Genomic DNA, 17,907 nt, shown 5'->3' with positions numbered 1-17,907 from the left:
TGCTCGCTGTGGCATATCTAGGTTTTCTAAAGTCATTGGGAGTTGTGTCTCGGAGTGACCTGTTAATATGCATGGAGACCCCAGGTTCTTACCTACTCGTTTAAACTTTATATATATGAATTTGTACACACACATTTAGTATATATATATATATATATATTATATATATATATATATATATATTTATTTATTTATGTATATATATATATATATATTGATATAGATATATATATATGTATATATATGTATGTTGTATATATAATTTGTGTACAATAGAAGATAAACTCACAAAAGCCATTAGTATATAGAAAATGCTTTCATAGTGACAGTTAATTCATATCACATTATTACCAGCTGCTGTCGGTTTTATATCTAATGGTGCCATGCTCCATAATGAACCTTTCATGGATTCTTTTTCGTCTTAAAAGTCACGCAATTACTGGGAACCATGTCGCTAGTTTTCTTCATGAATTACTTTTGCAGTCGAACAGTGAAGAAGCGTTATTTCGAGTTTGGTTAATGTCTGTTTAGTTTGGCACTAAAGATGAGAATCACATATTTTGGAATTTTTTGAAAAGGAAAATATTATTTTGGAACACAGTGAAACGAAAGGGAAAGTTTAGATGAAACAAATGTTTTTATGTCTGTTATTACCAAGGGATGCAAGACGAAGTACAGTAGTGGTAGGTCAGTGAAATTGACAGGAAAATGTAATTGAGTAGAAGCATGTTTATATACCGAGGCTTTTAACAGTAACTGGGGACGAAGGTGTGCTGATGTGGCCCAGGCACAAAGAAGAGAGATCAGCAGGATGTATTTAGGAGTCTTGATGTTGTTTAACTCCCTTTTGGGAGTATGTGTTATGAATTCAGAAGTAAATGCCAAGAGGAAGATGGTGTTGGACTGAATGCACTGCTTCCTGAATGCATCAGTGCGTATGCTCTATCTGCTTTGCTTGAATACACCTCCGGCCTAGTCTGAATGCACCACACCTCGGACTGAATACACTAAACCGATTGTAGCACTTTTTAAGATTAGATAATGACAGCCTCTAGAAATAACAAAACAAACTAATTGAGGGAGACCATTACCGGGATCGGATAGGAGGAAATGCGTGCCTTCTAGCTAGTGAAAAGTTTACAACTCGGAAGTAGTGGGAGGGAGTAATATATATATATATATATATATATATATATATATATATATATATATATATATATATATATATATATATATACATACACACATAAGTATATATACATATACATATGTATATGTGTGTGTGTATTCAGCTACAGGCTGATTTTGGTTTGTTGAAAACAGAAAACGTCAAATACTCTATTCATCGGACGAAATATTGTTACCTAAAGGCGAGCGTGTTGACTTCCCTTTTTTATGTACATTCTGTATTCTCATTGAAAAGGAAAGGAAAGGACTTTTGGACTTTAGGGAAAAGCGGAGACTTTTTCTTTCCGGAGCGTAGTTTCTGTGGCCGTGCTATTCATAGTAAATACATCCGACCCCGTTTGAATGTGCGTTAAAGTCGGCGATGTTGTAGTAATGCCCGTTAGAGGTTGAATCTCTCTCTCTCTCTCTCTCTCTCTCTCTCTCTCTCTCTCTCTCTCTCTCTAAAGGTGATGGATTGAATAAATGCTTACTGGAGGATATCGTGAGGCTCCGTCTCTCAGTTAACTGGTTGTGTTATCCTTTTAATTTTAGGCTTTGTTCCATCGGCGTCTTTTGGTTGTTTTATGTACTTTTAAAGCAAATACTTCCTGATTTCAGCAGAACTGTCAGGAATCGGTGTCACGTAATATAACTATAGAATACGCGGCACATCGTCCATCTTAGCCATAACAGGCAGTGAATTAGAGCTTTGAAAGAACTTCAAGCAATATGACATTATATATCAGGGATCAGAAGCCTTCCTTCACAATCAATACAGATCTGACCATCCTGAAATATAAAATTTACTCTAGGATTTTACATCATTCTTTGAGACGGTTTAGCCATGAGCTAATGAGTTCCCCATGGTACTAAACGTCTATTCTTCTTGGAAGAATCGGTAATGCCCCAGTAATAATTATTCGTGTAAACTAAATTTCCAATCTCAGATGACTGCTATGAGTATTGTTATTATTAGTAACATAATTAGAGTTTTAACGATTAACGTGCTAAGTATTACGTTTAGTTCATATTCTTACTCGTCAGCTTTGACCTCTTGAATTCTGAAGCTTTTATCGATTTTTTGTCCTTCAAAAAGTGGAGTGTCCACAGAGCTTAGCAGTGGCTGCTATTCCCCTGCTGATGTACCAACTATGATTCTCTTGTGCGTGATGAAAGCATTAGGCTAAAGAAAGAAAACGTTACTTGTGTATATCGAGGTGGAACGGGGCTCAAAAGTCATCGGCACCATTATATATCGTGTACTTGCATGTGAAATATATATATATATATATATATATATATATATATATATATATATATATATATATATATATATATATATATATATATATATATATATATATATATATTTCACATACAAGTACAGTGTGTCTGTGTGTGTACGCATACACGTTTTCATACGTACGCTGGAGGCTTGCAACCTCATCCAAAATAATTTTTGCAAACAGGAACGGTAGCCCCTTTTGGGAGTCATCCTAGGAGAAAGAGGCTTTCGTGTAGTCGGTATATGTATTGCATATATTTGTATATAATATATGTATATATACTGTATATATATATATATATATATATATATATATATATATATATATATATATATATATATATATATATATATATATATATATATATATATATATATATATATGTGTGTGTGTGTGTGTTTGTGTGTGAGTGTGTGTGTATTTGTATATATCTACACAGTACACATAAGCTGAGAATCTTTCTTCTAATTATTTGCATGCGAAGAAGAAAAAACGAATATTGTGGTAATGCTGGGATTGCACTGCAGTGCTTAAGAAGATAGAGATAAATAACAGCCCAAACGGACTGTTTGACAAAGCAGCTCGCAAACAACCGAGCTCTCGGTAGCTTACCTTTAAGAAGTCTTGAGGAAAAGAGGCCAGACACGTAAGAACATCTCCTTACTGCAATATAGATGTGTTTTGTAGAGCTAAGTGTCCATAAGGGAAATAAAGAGAAGAAATAGGCGCCTATAAATCTCGGTAGTATTGCTGTTGGTGTGTGGGCGAGGGAAAGAGGGTGAGCTGTGGAATCGAAATGTATCATTTTTTTTTTCTCAGGCTTCTTTGTTAGCCTTCGCTCGAAGTAAGCATTTGTAAGAGGTACCGGTATGTATTAATGGAGCTGTAAAGAAATGATGTTACCAATCCAGAAAACTGAGTACTGTACCTGTTTTGACCGTATGAGTGTAATTTTTCGTGTTAGTCGTGTCATGTGAATATATTGAAATAGGGCTTTTATTGGAGATTGTCGTGTACTGTATTTTTTTTTTTTGATTTGGAGGGTTATTATTTCCATTCCTTCAGAAATCTAGAATTCCATGTGGTTTTGATCCTGTACTTTTCATGCCTGTCGCCATGTCTGTTTAGACAAAGTGGCCTTTAATATAGTAGGAATAAGATAGTTTTTAGGAAAATTTTTGCTTTACAGTACAACCCATTTCCATCATAGGTAACAGTTTTACTTCTGTTGATTATCACGTTTCAGTGATGCTTAGACTTACAATCTACCTCCCCTTCATTTCGACCAAGAAACACACACACACAGTCTCAACGGACAGTTTGGACTAATCGTTCACAGTAAGTACTCTGAACTGTCATGTGTGGGATAGAACGGCCGACTGATCAGTCTAAACTAACGGACTTGAAGGATTGTCGTTTTTTTTTTTTTTTTTTTTTTTTTTTTTTTTTTTTTCAAATCGGACCGTGCCGTGGAATGCTGGGGTCATTAAGTAAAACTTGATTTATGTGGAGAAAACCTGGCGGGAGGGCGGTCAGAACCGCCACTCCATCAGCCTGCCGAAAAAAGTAAGTATACCTTAGTTTTACCAGACCACTGAGCTGATTAACAGCTCTCCTAGGGCTGGCCCGAAGGATTAGACTTATTTTACGTGGCTAAGAACCAATTGGTTACTTAGCAACGGGACCTACAGCTTATTGTGGAATCCGAACCACATTATAGCGAGAAATGAATTTCTATCACCAGAAATACATTCCTCTAACTCTTCATCAGCCGGCCGCGGGAATTGAACTCCGGTCCATCGAGCGACAGTCTGAAGCTCAACCGGTTCGGCTAACAAAGGGCTATCAGCCTGCCGAGTTCGGGATGCGATGAAGATGTCTTATCCTTTGAGATTCTCTGCAGTTGGCTGCATTTTACTTATCATGGTAGACACACTAATCTGTATAAGTGCATAAAGACGTATTCTCGTTTGTATAATACAACGATGTCTTTAGGTTTGTTTTATTCCACTTTTGAAATATCTCAATTTTGCCTCTATGCCTTAGGAGCATTACCTTATTAAGGACTTTTACTCTTCCTTCAATTGTTTTTTTTTTTTTTTGCAGACATGCAGTCTCTATATCATTTTAGTTTTAAAAGGATGTATAATCTCTTTGATGAAAGCTAATTCACTCTCAAGAACTTGGATAATAAATAAACTTACATTCTCGTAAGAAACACTGAGCAGTCTTCTACAAAGCAACAAGTACATACAGTCGACTCACCAAGCCTAAGCACATTTTACCGACCTACGTGCTAATTGTATACCTTCGTGTAGTTACTGTATATAATTCAACATTCAAAGTGTAGCATTATGTATCAAGTGTTGTTAGGTTCTTCAATTCACTGTTTTCTCTACTTCTTGTTTAGGAACAAAGGGTTTATTTACAGGGAAAAAAAACTGAACTGTACAAGGGGATGAAGAATAGACAAAGTCAAAAGTTTAATCCTCCTAGGTTACCTCTGCTTAAAGACAGACCGGTCACGTGTGTTAAGCTATCCTTATGTTCTAAGTGGCCCTTAGTTCCGGCTAAAAATCTGGCTACAGACTGTGTTTGGTAGAGAATAATTTAATACAGTTGTACAGTAAAGTTTTCTTCAAATAAGATTGGGTTCAGCATAAAATAGAGGTATAAAGATATGCCGTTGGCAATTCCAGTTCATGATGAGTTCTCAGTATTGTGGGAAAAGACGGGACTATCTGGAAGGTTCAGTTAAGCAAGAACCCTTGGAGGCTTCTTTCATACCGCTGCCTTTGGGAAAGACTTCGCATGCAGTGATTGCTAAGATCAGGAACATAAGCTCCATCTGGAGGAAGCCAAAATAGAGCGCGCAGCCTCAGGGTGGAGTCTTATCAGGATCCTGATTTGGAATTAAATTTTATAAATTGCTAAGCAAATTCTCAATACAGAATTAAAATAATTTTGTCTAGATCTTCATGTTTTAAAACTCTGTAGCTGAAATTAATAACTTTAAACTATATATCATTCGAAAGGCGATTTATAGTAGTTTTGCAATGTATAAAAAATGTATGTATTTTTAATCTAATTTTGCAAAAATTTTGTAACAGCAAACATTTTAACTTTTATTCTTTGGATAATTTTGACCATGTGGTATTTCGAGCTTACCACAGTATTATTTTAAGTATCTTGCTGAAATGACGCTACTCTCAGCGTCTGAGCATGAAAACTAACTGTACACTGACTAATCAGAGAGAAATATTCTCGAATGTTCATGGTCAGCGAGAGGTGGGTGCTCAGTAATGTGTCATACAAAACCATGAAAACATATTATTATTATTATTATTATTATTATTATTATTATTATTATTATTATTATTATTATTATTATCTCTTACAGAAAACGGACATCATGTGCGAACTGGTGGAAGAACTGCAGCTCAAGACGAAGGAGTTCCTTCACCCCAACCCAGCCTCCCGAGCCAAGATGTCCGCCGTCAAAGGCATTGGCAAACTCTCCGGGCAGGCCAAGGCAGCTACTTACCCACAACCTGAAGGTGTCCTAGGCGAAACTATGATCGCCTACGGCAGGAAGATCGGAGAAGACAACCTTTACGGTAAGTTGCCGCGTGAATGAACGAGCTATTCTTTTCACGAGGAGCGGTTATTGCTAGGGCGCATGCGCAAAATTTCATGCAGTTGATATAACGAAGTTTAATTTGAATATGTGCTGTGTACTTTTAATCAGGAGATGATTTAAAATATTCTAGATTTACAATTTTGTATGTTTTTAAAATACCAAATGCGTGAATATAAAAGCAGATTTAGGCACAACAGAAAGGCTACTGATTACATATGAATTGTATAATGTCTGACGATGAAATAATGAATCCCGGGTCATTTTTATTCGCATCAGTATCAAGTAAATAAATCCTTTTAGATACTGGATCTAGGTCATCATCATCTTTCGATGCCATGATGATCTTGCATTTCGCGATATTGGGAGATTTGCTCGGCGTGCAATAGCCATTAGATGATTTTTGGATAGAGATGACCATGATAAGACAGGGTGAAAAAGGGACACATTTTTACGTTATCAGTATCGTTTGATTCTGTGGAGTTGAAGGAGAGAGAGAGAATAAGATTTTTCGAAAGATTCGACTCCAGAAATGAATAGAGGTAGTCGACTCAGTCAGTTTAAAAGGAATTAACCTTCTATTATTTGTGATGAAGTAGAGCTCGTCATCTTTGCGTATCAGAATCAAGTTTTGGCAGAGCATTCTCTGTTCTGTATCATAGTAGATGAAATCGTTATGTACCCTTGTGAGTGCGATTGCTAATCTGAGTTTATATATGTTGGCTTCTATAGCACCGTCTTGATTTTTTTTCCTTTTTTCAGTAAAAATTCTTTTCTATTTCCTTAAAAACTTTGACTTGTTCGCTGTTTTTGCAAATATGTTATTAGAAATATCTTATTCGACCTTAGCACTGTATGTTTCATAAGTCTTACAGCATATTTGTCATCAACACTAAGATTCTCGTTCAAATAGTCAATAGTCAAACCAAGAGCGAGTGGAATAAAACCAGTTTCATAGGTACTGGTATCTGATTATTATTTTCCCCAGCTGTATTTCTAGCTGGTATTATTATTATTATTATTATTATTATTATTATTATTATTATTATTATTATTATTCAGAAGATGAACCGTATCCATATGGAACAAGCCCACAGGGGCCATTGACTTGAAATTCAAGCCTCCAAAGAATATGGTGCTCATTAGGAACAAGTAAGAGGAGGTAAAGGGAAATACAGAAAAAACTCTCGTTTATTAAAAAAGACAAACAAATTAATAAATATATAAGAATTATTAAAATGCAAGGAGAATAGTATCAGGGTAGTAATATATAGGAATAACTGTTCTCTTGTCTGTCCTATGTGAAGACCTCATTTTCCGTTGATTGTTTGTGTAATAATTTTTATTGGCCCTGGTAACATGCCAGCTTTTTGTACATCATTCATGATCATCTGATCATATCAGCTCTTCAGTCAATATTCCCTATTCCTTGAGTATATCATAATTATTCTTCTCTTCGCCATTCATACTACATCATTCATCTCAATTCTTGCTCCCCTCGTCGGGGTTATTCAGTTCTTAATTGCTAATGGCACGCCCTTATCGGCAATTTAATTAGTATTCGTCGTTGCCCTCTCATTTCCACTTTGCAGCGGACGTTATTTACCAGTTTTCTTGGCGTCGACGTGTCCCCCCCCCCTCGACGACTTTTCGGTTATCACTGAGAACACTCATTTTATTTCAGCCCATTGTATTGCACGTAACTCCCTTTTCAAGACCATTGAAGCTAAATAGTCTTCAGTTGACGGTTCTCTCCCAGATTACTAACGTCTTGAGCCATTCGTCACTGAAATTGCTTTCCATTCGAGGGATATGGGGGGAAAATACCAGATTTCTTAGACAGTTGGAGTGGAGAAGATCCGTATTGGGTTTTCCCATTATTTTCTTTTAGACGATTTTAGTTATTTTTTTTTTTTTAGTATGCACAGTTTATTGTTTTTTCGAAGTTGCAAGTTGTGATTGCAGCAATTACTGGTCAGTGTCAGTCCTTCTAGGGTCCTATAAGGTTGCTGCAAAGGTTATTTTTATTTGATCCTTATTCCCTTATGTAAATTCAATGAATCTAGACAAGGTCTTTCTGACGACAGTCATTATGCATAAAGGGGGCAGTCAGGGCCCATTAAGTACATAACTTGCCCTTTAAGGTCTAATTTTTTTTTTACATCCAAAACAACTTTAGCCATAGTTCAGGTCCAGTTTTATTCTAATGCTGCCTTTGACCTGCTTAACCTACATGACGTAGGTGCTGGAGGTTACGGATTTGATGTCATTCACAGTTTTCTGGAGCGAATGGTAGCTGATAGTTGTTTTTGAGGGAGTTTTTATTGAGCGCACACTCTTGTTTGGTGTTCCTCAGGCTTTGTTCTTGGACCTCTGTTGATTTTAGTTTTTACTTCTAACGTGATTATTGGATTATTAAGTAAGATTGCCCGATATACAACATCTTCCCCTAATTCAAAATACTGTGCATTGTAGACATTACTTGATGTTCTTTGCAGGGCCCCTTGTACCCCTAGCGGCAACCCCTTTCATTCCTGTGACTGTACCGGCATTCAAATTCCCTTTCTTCCATCTTTCTTTTCACCCTCTGCTAACATTTGTTTCATAGTGCTACTGCGAGGTTTTCCCCGTTACACCTTTAAACCCTTTTACTCTCAAAATCCCTTCCAGCGATGAATGACCTCTTAGTTCCCAGCGCTTGGCGTTAGGCCTGAATTTTATATTCTATTCCATTCCAAAATACATTTGCCACTTTTCATGAAAAAGATCTGAACTGGGTACGAATCTAGATTAATTGTTCTCGTTCTTCATTCTCCCCTAAGCAGCAAAGTATCTTTTTTGAATTTATTGCTTAATGCTCTCAGAAAACTAGGTCTGTGCAAGGTCTTTATCAACAGTCAACTTCCATGAGCGCCTTAGTGCCTGCGCCCTAAGAGTAAGGGTCTGGTACTCACTTTGGAGAGCATTATTCTCCATATTCTGTTGAGGTGCTACGTTGTCACACAGCCCAGTACCGGAAACCTTTCATTCCCATTTTAGCAGAGTGGACTCCTTGCTAGAATTACTGATTTGATTCTTATTATAATTATATTCAAACGAAGCTTAAAATAGTGTTTTAAAGGACCATTGACCGTTCCTTTGTTAATTTTGTTTTCAAAATCTCCTTTGTCCTCTTTTGTCCTTTTTTACAAAGACATTCTACTCTGCGTAGCCTAACCGTGCTTCAAAGTTAAAAGCTTCTCCGGCTCCTCTAGTATTGCGTCGCTCAGTTCACATTTTCGTTGGCCGTACAAATATTATTTACAGCTTTTCTTAGATATTCATTGTTATATCTCAGGCCTTCACGTAATATTACGCCGCCAACAGAGTTGAAAGAGGGTTATGTCTCCACTTGTTATTAGTGTCTTTGCTCTGTTGGTGGTTCTGTGAAAAACTGCGAATAGTATTCAATGAAATTTAGCAGAAAAAATTCATTTATGTGACCATCTTGGGATGATGACATATGACGTAGAGTTGACGATTTGCTACCCTACAGGCTGCCTCTCCCATTGTAAGAGATGAGGGTTTTGGGCTCTTTGCCGTTATTTCATGTTATTGCACACTTATTCAGTTGTATGGCCTCTTTTATTCATTGTGGAGTGGCCTTTAATCAAACCCCTGTCGTCATCTCTTGCATATTTCGACTACGTCTTACTGTTACCGCTCATAATGGTTTCCTTTTGTCAGATGTCTTAGGCTATTACAAATAAACATGCTCCGAATCCCTTTACGCATTGCGCCAGTCACGGAGCAAAGAAAACCATTCTCTTGTCGATCTTGCTCTGATTTTGGGCAAATTGTTTTTCATTTTATCCCTTCTTGGAAATGGGACAAGTTTTTCTTGTCTTCTGTCATTGCGACACATCAATTCCATTTCTTTTCTTCCTTGCCTGGATCGTGGAAATGTTTTCGAGTTAATTTTTTGCCTTTTATTCTTTATTCGTAAAATTTCTCCTGGTTGACAGTCATCTTTTCCTTAAGTAAAGACGAAGAATAGCGTACGTTTAGCCTTGCTGGATTTGAATTCTCTGACTTAACATTTCTCATCATGTACTGTACATTATAAATTCAAATCAATTTGACGTCGTTTTGTTGATTGTTCTCATGCACGTAATGATTTTCAAATTATATTGTAGCTTAATTGAATACTGTCATTGCATTGATCAACATCAAGATAATATGTAAGAATTTAATGAATACGTTTAAATACTGTAGCCCTTGTGTAAGTTCATTTCGTTGTTCTGCTTTGGTTCCATTTCATCATTGGTATTTGGGTTCTTTTTTCATCCTACAGATACATTGAAAAATCTCTCTCTCTACACACACACACACACACACACACACACACACACACACACAAGTTACTTTTTAATAAACAAAGGAAAAGACTCCAGGGATAACTTTGGTCAAGAAAACCCCCTGTCAGAGAAAATCGTGATTTACAGGGACTGATGGGAGTGTTCAACGTTGTTCTCTCTCTCTCTCTCTCTCTCTCTCTCTCTCTCTCTCTCTCTCATTGGAATGAGACGCGCCGATCTTCAATCGGAAGCTACTAACTCCCCCCTTCTTCTCCCCGCCTCTCCTCCGTTCTTCTGTAACTTTCTCCTCGTCCTCCTCCTCCTCCTCCTCCTCCTCCTCCTCCTCCTCCTCCTCCTCCTCCTCCTCCTCCTCCTCCTCCTCCTCCTCTTTTGCTCTCATACTTCCTGGAGAAGTGGGGCGGTTTGGAAATTCCGTGCTCTGACGAGTGTGGGTGTATTAAAGAGGCCGCTGAGAGGTGCGGGAGGGGGATGATGAACAGAATTGAATGTGGGAGGATCACAGCAATGGAGGATTCATGGCGAGTCCCATGGGGCTTACCGAGATCGTAGGAGGGTTTCACGAAATCACTGGAGACCCTGCGTTGTCCATCCGTTTCAGAAACGTGGAATTTCACGGGAACTCTGGAATTCTGTTGACGGTTTTATGAAATGTCGAGCGTACGAATATTAAAAGTATGTCTTTTGGCCTGTGGGAAATTGGTTGCAGTCGACCATCCGGTTTATTACCTTTACATCAGGTTTAGTGAAATGTTTATTGGTCTTCCATTCTTCTTCCTCTTCATTTTGTAGTCTGTTCGGTGCTTCGTGCTGTTTATTTTTTTTCCCCTCCTAATGAAAAGGCCATTCCGGTCTCTTGATACGTGCAGTGGAAACCTTTTGGAACTTGAATTTCTCTCTCTCTCTCTCTCTCTCTTCTTTTCTCCCTAATGAAAAGGCCATTCCGGTCTCTTGATACGTGCAGTGGAAACCTTTGAACTTCTCTCTTTTTCCTCCTAATGAAAAGGCCATTCCGGTCTCTTGATACGTGCAGTGGAAACCTTTGAACTTCTCTCTCTCTCTCTTTTTCCTCCTAATGAAAAGGCCATTCCGGTCTCTTGATACGTGCAGTGGAAACCTTTTGGAACTTGAATTTCTCTCTCTCTCTCTCTCTCTCTCTCTCTCTGAAACTCTCTGAACTCTCTCTCTCTCTCTCTCTCTCTTTTTCCTCCTAATGAAAAGGCCATTCCGGTCTCTTGATACGTGCAGTGGAAACCTTTTGGAACTTGAATTTCTCTCTCTCTCTCTCTCTCTCTCTCTCTCTCTCTCTCTCTCTCTCTCTCTCTCTCTCTCTCTCTTTTTCCTCCTAATGAAAAGGCCATTCCGGTCTCTTGATACGTGCAGTGGAAACCTTTTGGAACTTGAATTTCTCTCTCTCTCTCTCTCTCTCTCTCTCTCTCTCTCTCTCTCTCTCTCTCTCTCTCTCTTTTTCTCCTAATGAAAAGGCCATTCCGGTCTCTTGATACGTGCAGTGGAAACCTTTGGAACTTGAATTTCTCTCTCTCTCTCTCTCTCTCTCTCTCTCTCTCTCTCTCTCTCTCTCTCTCTCTCTTTTCCTCCTAATGAAAAGGCCATTCCGGTCTCTTGATACGTGCAGTGGAAACCTTTTGGAACTTGAATTTTCTCTCTCTCTCTCTCTCTCTCTCTCTCTCTCTCTCTCTCTCTCTCTCTCTCTCTCTCTCTCTCTCTCTCTCTCTCTCTCTCATGTAAACGTATTTGGTTGTCAATAACTGCAAAATTCTTGCGCAAAATTTTATTTGACCAGTATGATTCCAGCCTGGTTTTAAGAATGGCCTAAGAATTTTACAAGGACAGAGAGAGAGAGAGAGAGAGAGAGAGAGAGAGAGATCCAATTACAAACATGAATAATGAGATATATAAATTCTTATTACTGAAATGTGTACATTAAACCATAGATAAACAATTTATACCCCTTGAAATATTTCTGAGAAGTAACGATTAAACCGTACAGTTCATTCCCTTTTCCCGTAGCACATCATTTAATGAGGGACTCTCCGTTCTGAATACGTTCAATTAAAGTTATTCCCTAAAGATAAAAATTGGTCCATTTACGGGTCTGAGTAAGCTTTTTACAGTTTGATTAAGCCATATTCGCCCTTCACGAATTCCTGTAACTGAAATTAAAGGTGCTGAATAGGACCCCAACTCTGGTCACTCGCTGTACTGTTGACCTGTGAATGGGATGTGCAGCTCTTCCACAGAGGGTTGGTAATTATAAAGAACCGTATTTTTTGGCCTCCAAGAACTATTGCAGCATGAAAAATATTCTGTAGTTTTTCCGGACAGAGAGAGTGGAGGAAGCCGTTGCATCTCTGTGAAAGCAGTTGGCAGAGTAGGTAATTTTAAATGTGACGAAAGCTTTAGGCGCTCAAGCCTCTCTCTCTCTCTCTCTCTCTCTCTCTCTCTCTCTCTCTCTCTCTCTCTCTCTCTCTCTCTCTCTCTCTCTCTCGGAGTAAAATTCAGCCTCACTGAGTAAAAAAAAAAAATTTATGGGGATATGCATAGTTTTAACTCTGGATGTTGATGGCTTGCAAAAGTGCATAGCTGGTTTTTACTTGGTTCTTCATCTTTTATACTTTAAACATTGTATTTTGTTTTTAATTGCCATTCTTTCATATAATTGCTTGTGGAGTTTGCGTGGATGATGTAGGAATAGAAAAGAATTAGATTTTAAAGAGCTCATGGGACTGAATCTGTGCCTGCTTGGGTTTGGAGAATTCGAAAGGTTAGTTGTGCTAGTTGATTTAAATGCAGTTAATTAACAGAGAAATGGTGATGGTGTTGGTAGGTTGTGAGTTCATGGAGTAAATGCAAATGGAGTGTCTTCTGGAAATGTGCTTGGCAAGGGTCTTGGTTATTTGAAATGCTTGGTTTCCGAAGGAAAGTACTCAGAAGTATACCTAGAGAAGAGAGAGAGATGAGGAAAGGATTTTTAGATTGTGTCAGTGCAGAGGAAATGAAAGAGCAGCTTAATAGCTGTCTTCGTGAGAAAATGGATGGATGGTGTTATACATCTGAACCTTAATCAACTGAAGAAAATGTTACAGTATGTGGAAATTTAAGCTGGAGGAGGAGAGTTTAAAATGTGATGAAGACAAGTGACTTCGATAAGGAGGAAGAGAGGAGAGTATATAAGGAAAACATGGATGAGACATGGGTATTTGTGTAGCTATGGTTTGTATACACGTCTTTGATGAAAGAAGGTATTGAAAAATAATCTAAACCTGTCAGAAGGATATATTAGTCTTGTAAGTTACATAGTTGACTGCTTATGTTAGTCAGCTGAGGCCTACTGGGTTTTTAGGGAACCCACAAGCAAGCTGACCCTTCTCGTCTTGTGAGATAGACGCGTTACCACGAAGCTACAAGGCAAGTGAAGGAGAGAGAGGTCTTGAGTAGAAAAAGTACTTTTGGAATTGCTTTGATATAATTGGGAAATCTGAAGGGGGTTTGGAGGAGGAATAATGGGCGGATTGTAAAGATGCGGATTTCGTGAATGTAGAAAGAGGTAGATGTGGGCACAGAAGTGCGCTTGCGCTTCAGAAACTACTACTGTGGCCATTTCCCACTCCAACCTAGGAGATGATTGGCACCCTTGAATCGCGTTCGGGCCAAAACCCGAAAGTTCAAAAGAGGCATTCTAGCCAACCTAGTTTCGAACCGCGCTTTTCCTCTCCCTTCGCCGCTAAATGTCATAAGCCAAAATGCCTCAGCAGCTGGAAAGGTCGAAGGTTAAAGGTCAGGCGAATTCGGTCGTTCATGTATGAGCGCACCCCAAGTCTGCGTCTGTGTGTGTGCCTGCCTGCGGGAAAGAGAATGGTGAGGTTGAGGAATTAGAAGTCTGCCCACGCTCCCCTCTCTCGCTTCCCCACTGGATTCAACCATTCGACGACACACGTTCCTGCTTCCCTCCTCCTGAATCTAATATGTGATCGGAGAAGGTTGTCGATTGGTGGTTTCTTAAAGATCAGAGAGAGAGAGAGAGAGAATTTTAAGCTGCTAACCTTGGAGGCTAATAGTCCCCATTTCTGTCCAATCTGATGAAATAAGATCCGTAACCCTGGAAGCTTCCTGTGCCCCTCACCAGAGAGATTCAGCACCTTTTTATATTTACTGCACTCGAAGGGAAGCTTACCTAACATTACAACTCTGAATAATGTGGCCAGCATTCATTTTCCTTTACTTCCGGTTGAAAACAAGCCTTTACACGTAAGCCAAACTCTTTGGCTTCTGTCATTAATGTTTGGTAACTTCCATAAGTTAAATGTATATATATGTGTGTGTATGTATGTATATATAAATATGTATGTATGTGTATATATATATATATATATATATATATATATATATATATATATATATATATATATATATACACGCACGCAAACTCTCACGATACACACACACACACACACACGCAAACTAAATAAGTGATTGGGACGCTTACCTCACGGGAGAGAAGAGCTAGGTTCGATTCCAAAGCAAGTCGAATATTTGTACGCACGTTTCATTAAATTATATACTGTATAGTGTGTGTATATACATACACACACACACACACACACACACATATATATATATATATATATATATATATATATATATATATATATATATATATATATATATTATAGATATATATATATTATATATATTATATATATATATATATATATATATATATATATATATATATATATATATATATATATATATATATTATAGATATATATATATATAATTATTAAACGCATTGTATTCAATGAAAAAAATATATATATATTGCGTGTGTGTGTGTGCGCGCGCGCGCGCGCCTGGGTCCACATTGCATACTTGGTGGTACGGTATCAAGCGTAAGCAAATTTTGAATGCTCTTGGGCAAAAATTTTTTCTCCATCATCGGTCAGTTTAATCATTGATATATCCTATTGCTTAAAAGTTGCTAATGTTTATGGAGACCTGCGATGGTTGTGAAAATGCCTGGCAACAAATTTTCATTGCAAAAGTTGGGAGTTCAATGGAAAATGATGAATTAATCAAAAAATAGATCAACTAGTGATGAAAGCCTTTAGTCTGGAAGTCTCCAGACATCTTTATCTGTTATTATTTCTTCTTACAGTCATTTTGGAAGGATTCTGTGTTCACCTGTCAAAAAACTGCTAAAGCAGAACGTAATTTTCATTGTTGAAACATGGGCTACTGAAAAATTAGTTCGTTTTTAATTGGATCCTCCTAAAGGTTTTTTCTATCAATGTATTTAAGAACACTGGTCATTGGAACGACATCCAAATGCCCTTTTCTAGCCCAGGCATGAGGAAACAAGAAAATGAGAAGAAAAGAAAGTTTCTTCCCCATGTACTTTGCCACAGGTTTAGTGAGTTTATATGTTCTTCAGTAACAAAACTTATTTCTTATTTAATAACAAAACTTAATTGTTACATGCGCCGAAGGACCCTAAAGAGATTAGTTATTATCGACACTCAGATGTCATACATACCCGAAGATAGGTGCCCATAGGGATGGCTGTGAGCGGAAGTATGGGCTCTTAAATATTTCTTGTCGTTTGTTTTCGTTGATAATAATTGTTATTGGTGGGTTGGTTGGTCGAGAAGGCATTGAATGCAATGCGTTATTTATAATCTAGTTTCACAAGAACATCATCAAGTTATTAACTCACAAAATCGATTTGTTGTCCTAACATCCAGATTGTATTAAAGGCTCCTGTTATTTATTAGTAGTCCTGTAAGATGTCTTAAGTCGGTAAGAAAATTGGAATAGGAAGTGCATCTCTCTCTCTCTCTCTCTCTCTCTCTCTCTCTCTCTCTCTCTCTCTCTCTCTCTCTCTCTCTCTCTCTCTCGTAAATAAGAACTAGATTGTTTCATCATTTGCGTATATATATTTTTGAATTATTCTAATTGCTGGATTTACCTATGTGGTCAAGTAAGTAGAGAGAGAGTGTGTGAATTATACGAAGGCAAGAGAAAGCCTTAAGAGAGAAGAATCTTAGAGGGAAATTCGAAAAGGTTATTGAAAACTTAGCAGCTAATGGAAGTGTTTCCGTTAAAGATGAAGGCTGAAGAGTAGCAGCGTTTAGAGGGACGGAAAAGGGAGAGGAAAAAATCGTCGGTTTTATTGGAGATGAGTTTTCGGGGATAAGCTTCTGACAGCATCAGCTCATCGAGAGCAGCGGCAGAAGCAGCAGTGGTGGCAGAGATGATTGTCTCCTTGTTGGCAGTCTGAGGGGAAATGAGGGTGGGTAGGATGTAGGCAGGCTTGGTAGGATGTATGGAAGGTGGGTAGGATGTAGGGAGGATTGATAGGCTGTAGGGAGGATGGAAGGATGTAGGGAGGGTGGTAGGATGTAGGGAGGGTGGGTAGGATGTAGGGAGGATTGGTCGGATATAGGGAGGGTGGGTAGGATATAGGGAGGATTGGTAGGATGTAGGGAGGGTGGGTAGGATGTAGGGAGGGTGGGTAGGATGTAGGGAGGATTGGTCGGATATAGGGAGGGTGGGTAGGATATAGGGAGGATTGGTAGGATGTAGGGAGGGTGGGTAGGATGTAGGGAGGATTGGTCGGATATAGGGAGTGTGGGTAGGATATAGGGAGGATTGGTAAGATGTAGGGAGGGTGGGTAGGATGTAGGGAGGATTGGTAGGATGTAGGGAGGATTGTAGTATGTAGGATGTAGGGAGGATTGGTCGGATATAGGGAGGGTGGGTAGGATGTAGGGAGGGTGGGTACGATGTAGGGAGGATTGGTAGGATGTAGGGAGGGTGGGTAGGATGTAGGGTGGATTGATAGAATATATGGAGGATTGGTAGGATGGGCTGATTTGGGTAAACACAGGGAAGAGGGATCTAGCCCTTATCAGAGGGACCAGCTCTCATGGTTATGCCCTGTCAAAGCTGCAAACACTCTCTCTCTCTCTCTCTCTCTCTCTCTCTCTCTCCAAAAACAGTTCCCACTGAGCTTTTACATTTTGAGTTTCAGTACTCTGAACTACGTTGGGTCTGGTCGATGTGGTCATAAAAAGAAGATAAATAAATTACTTCCCTTCTTGTTCCTCCACCTCATTATTATTATTATTATTATTCCACAACATATATTCCATTACATGTATGGTCTTCTCGTGGTTGTTGACAAAGAAAATTACATTCACAATTTCTGGTACTGCCATGTTTACGAAGATTCAGATACATAAAATGGTTCAGATTTACAATATTCTCTCTCTCTCTCTCTCTCTCTCTCTCTCTCTCTCTCTCTCTCTCTCTCTCTCTCTCTCTCTCTCTCCGAGTAGTATTGTAAAGACTGGGGATTGAGTGACATACTGGCTGGGTGTTAACTGGTTTATTGGTAGTTCTTTACTGAGATTAATGTACATTGTTGTTTTAGATTTAG

General features: G+C 38.4%; 1 protein-coding gene across 30 annotated transcripts in view; it reads left to right on the top strand.

Annotated features, from left to right (window-relative positions):
• EndoA (endophilin-A) overlaps nt 1-17,907 on the top strand; it is a 534,923-nt gene that overhangs the window by 391,497 nt on the left and 125,519 nt on the right. For all 30 annotated transcript variants that reach the window (XM_067111531.1, XM_067111520.1, XM_067111525.1 and 27 more), the window contains one exon: nt 5,854-6,070. In XM_067111531.1, coding sequence (XP_066967632.1) covers nt 5,854-6,070 — 217 coding nt within the window. The remainder of the gene's footprint in view (nt 1-5,853; nt 6,071-17,907) is intronic.

This window comes from Macrobrachium rosenbergii, chromosome 11 (assembly GCF_040412425.1).
Source record: "Macrobrachium rosenbergii isolate ZJJX-2024 chromosome 11, ASM4041242v1, whole genome shotgun sequence".
Lineage (NCBI taxonomy): Eukaryota > Metazoa > Arthropoda > Malacostraca > Decapoda > Palaemonidae > Macrobrachium > Macrobrachium rosenbergii.
This window is presented reverse-complemented; position numbering and strand designations above follow the sequence as displayed.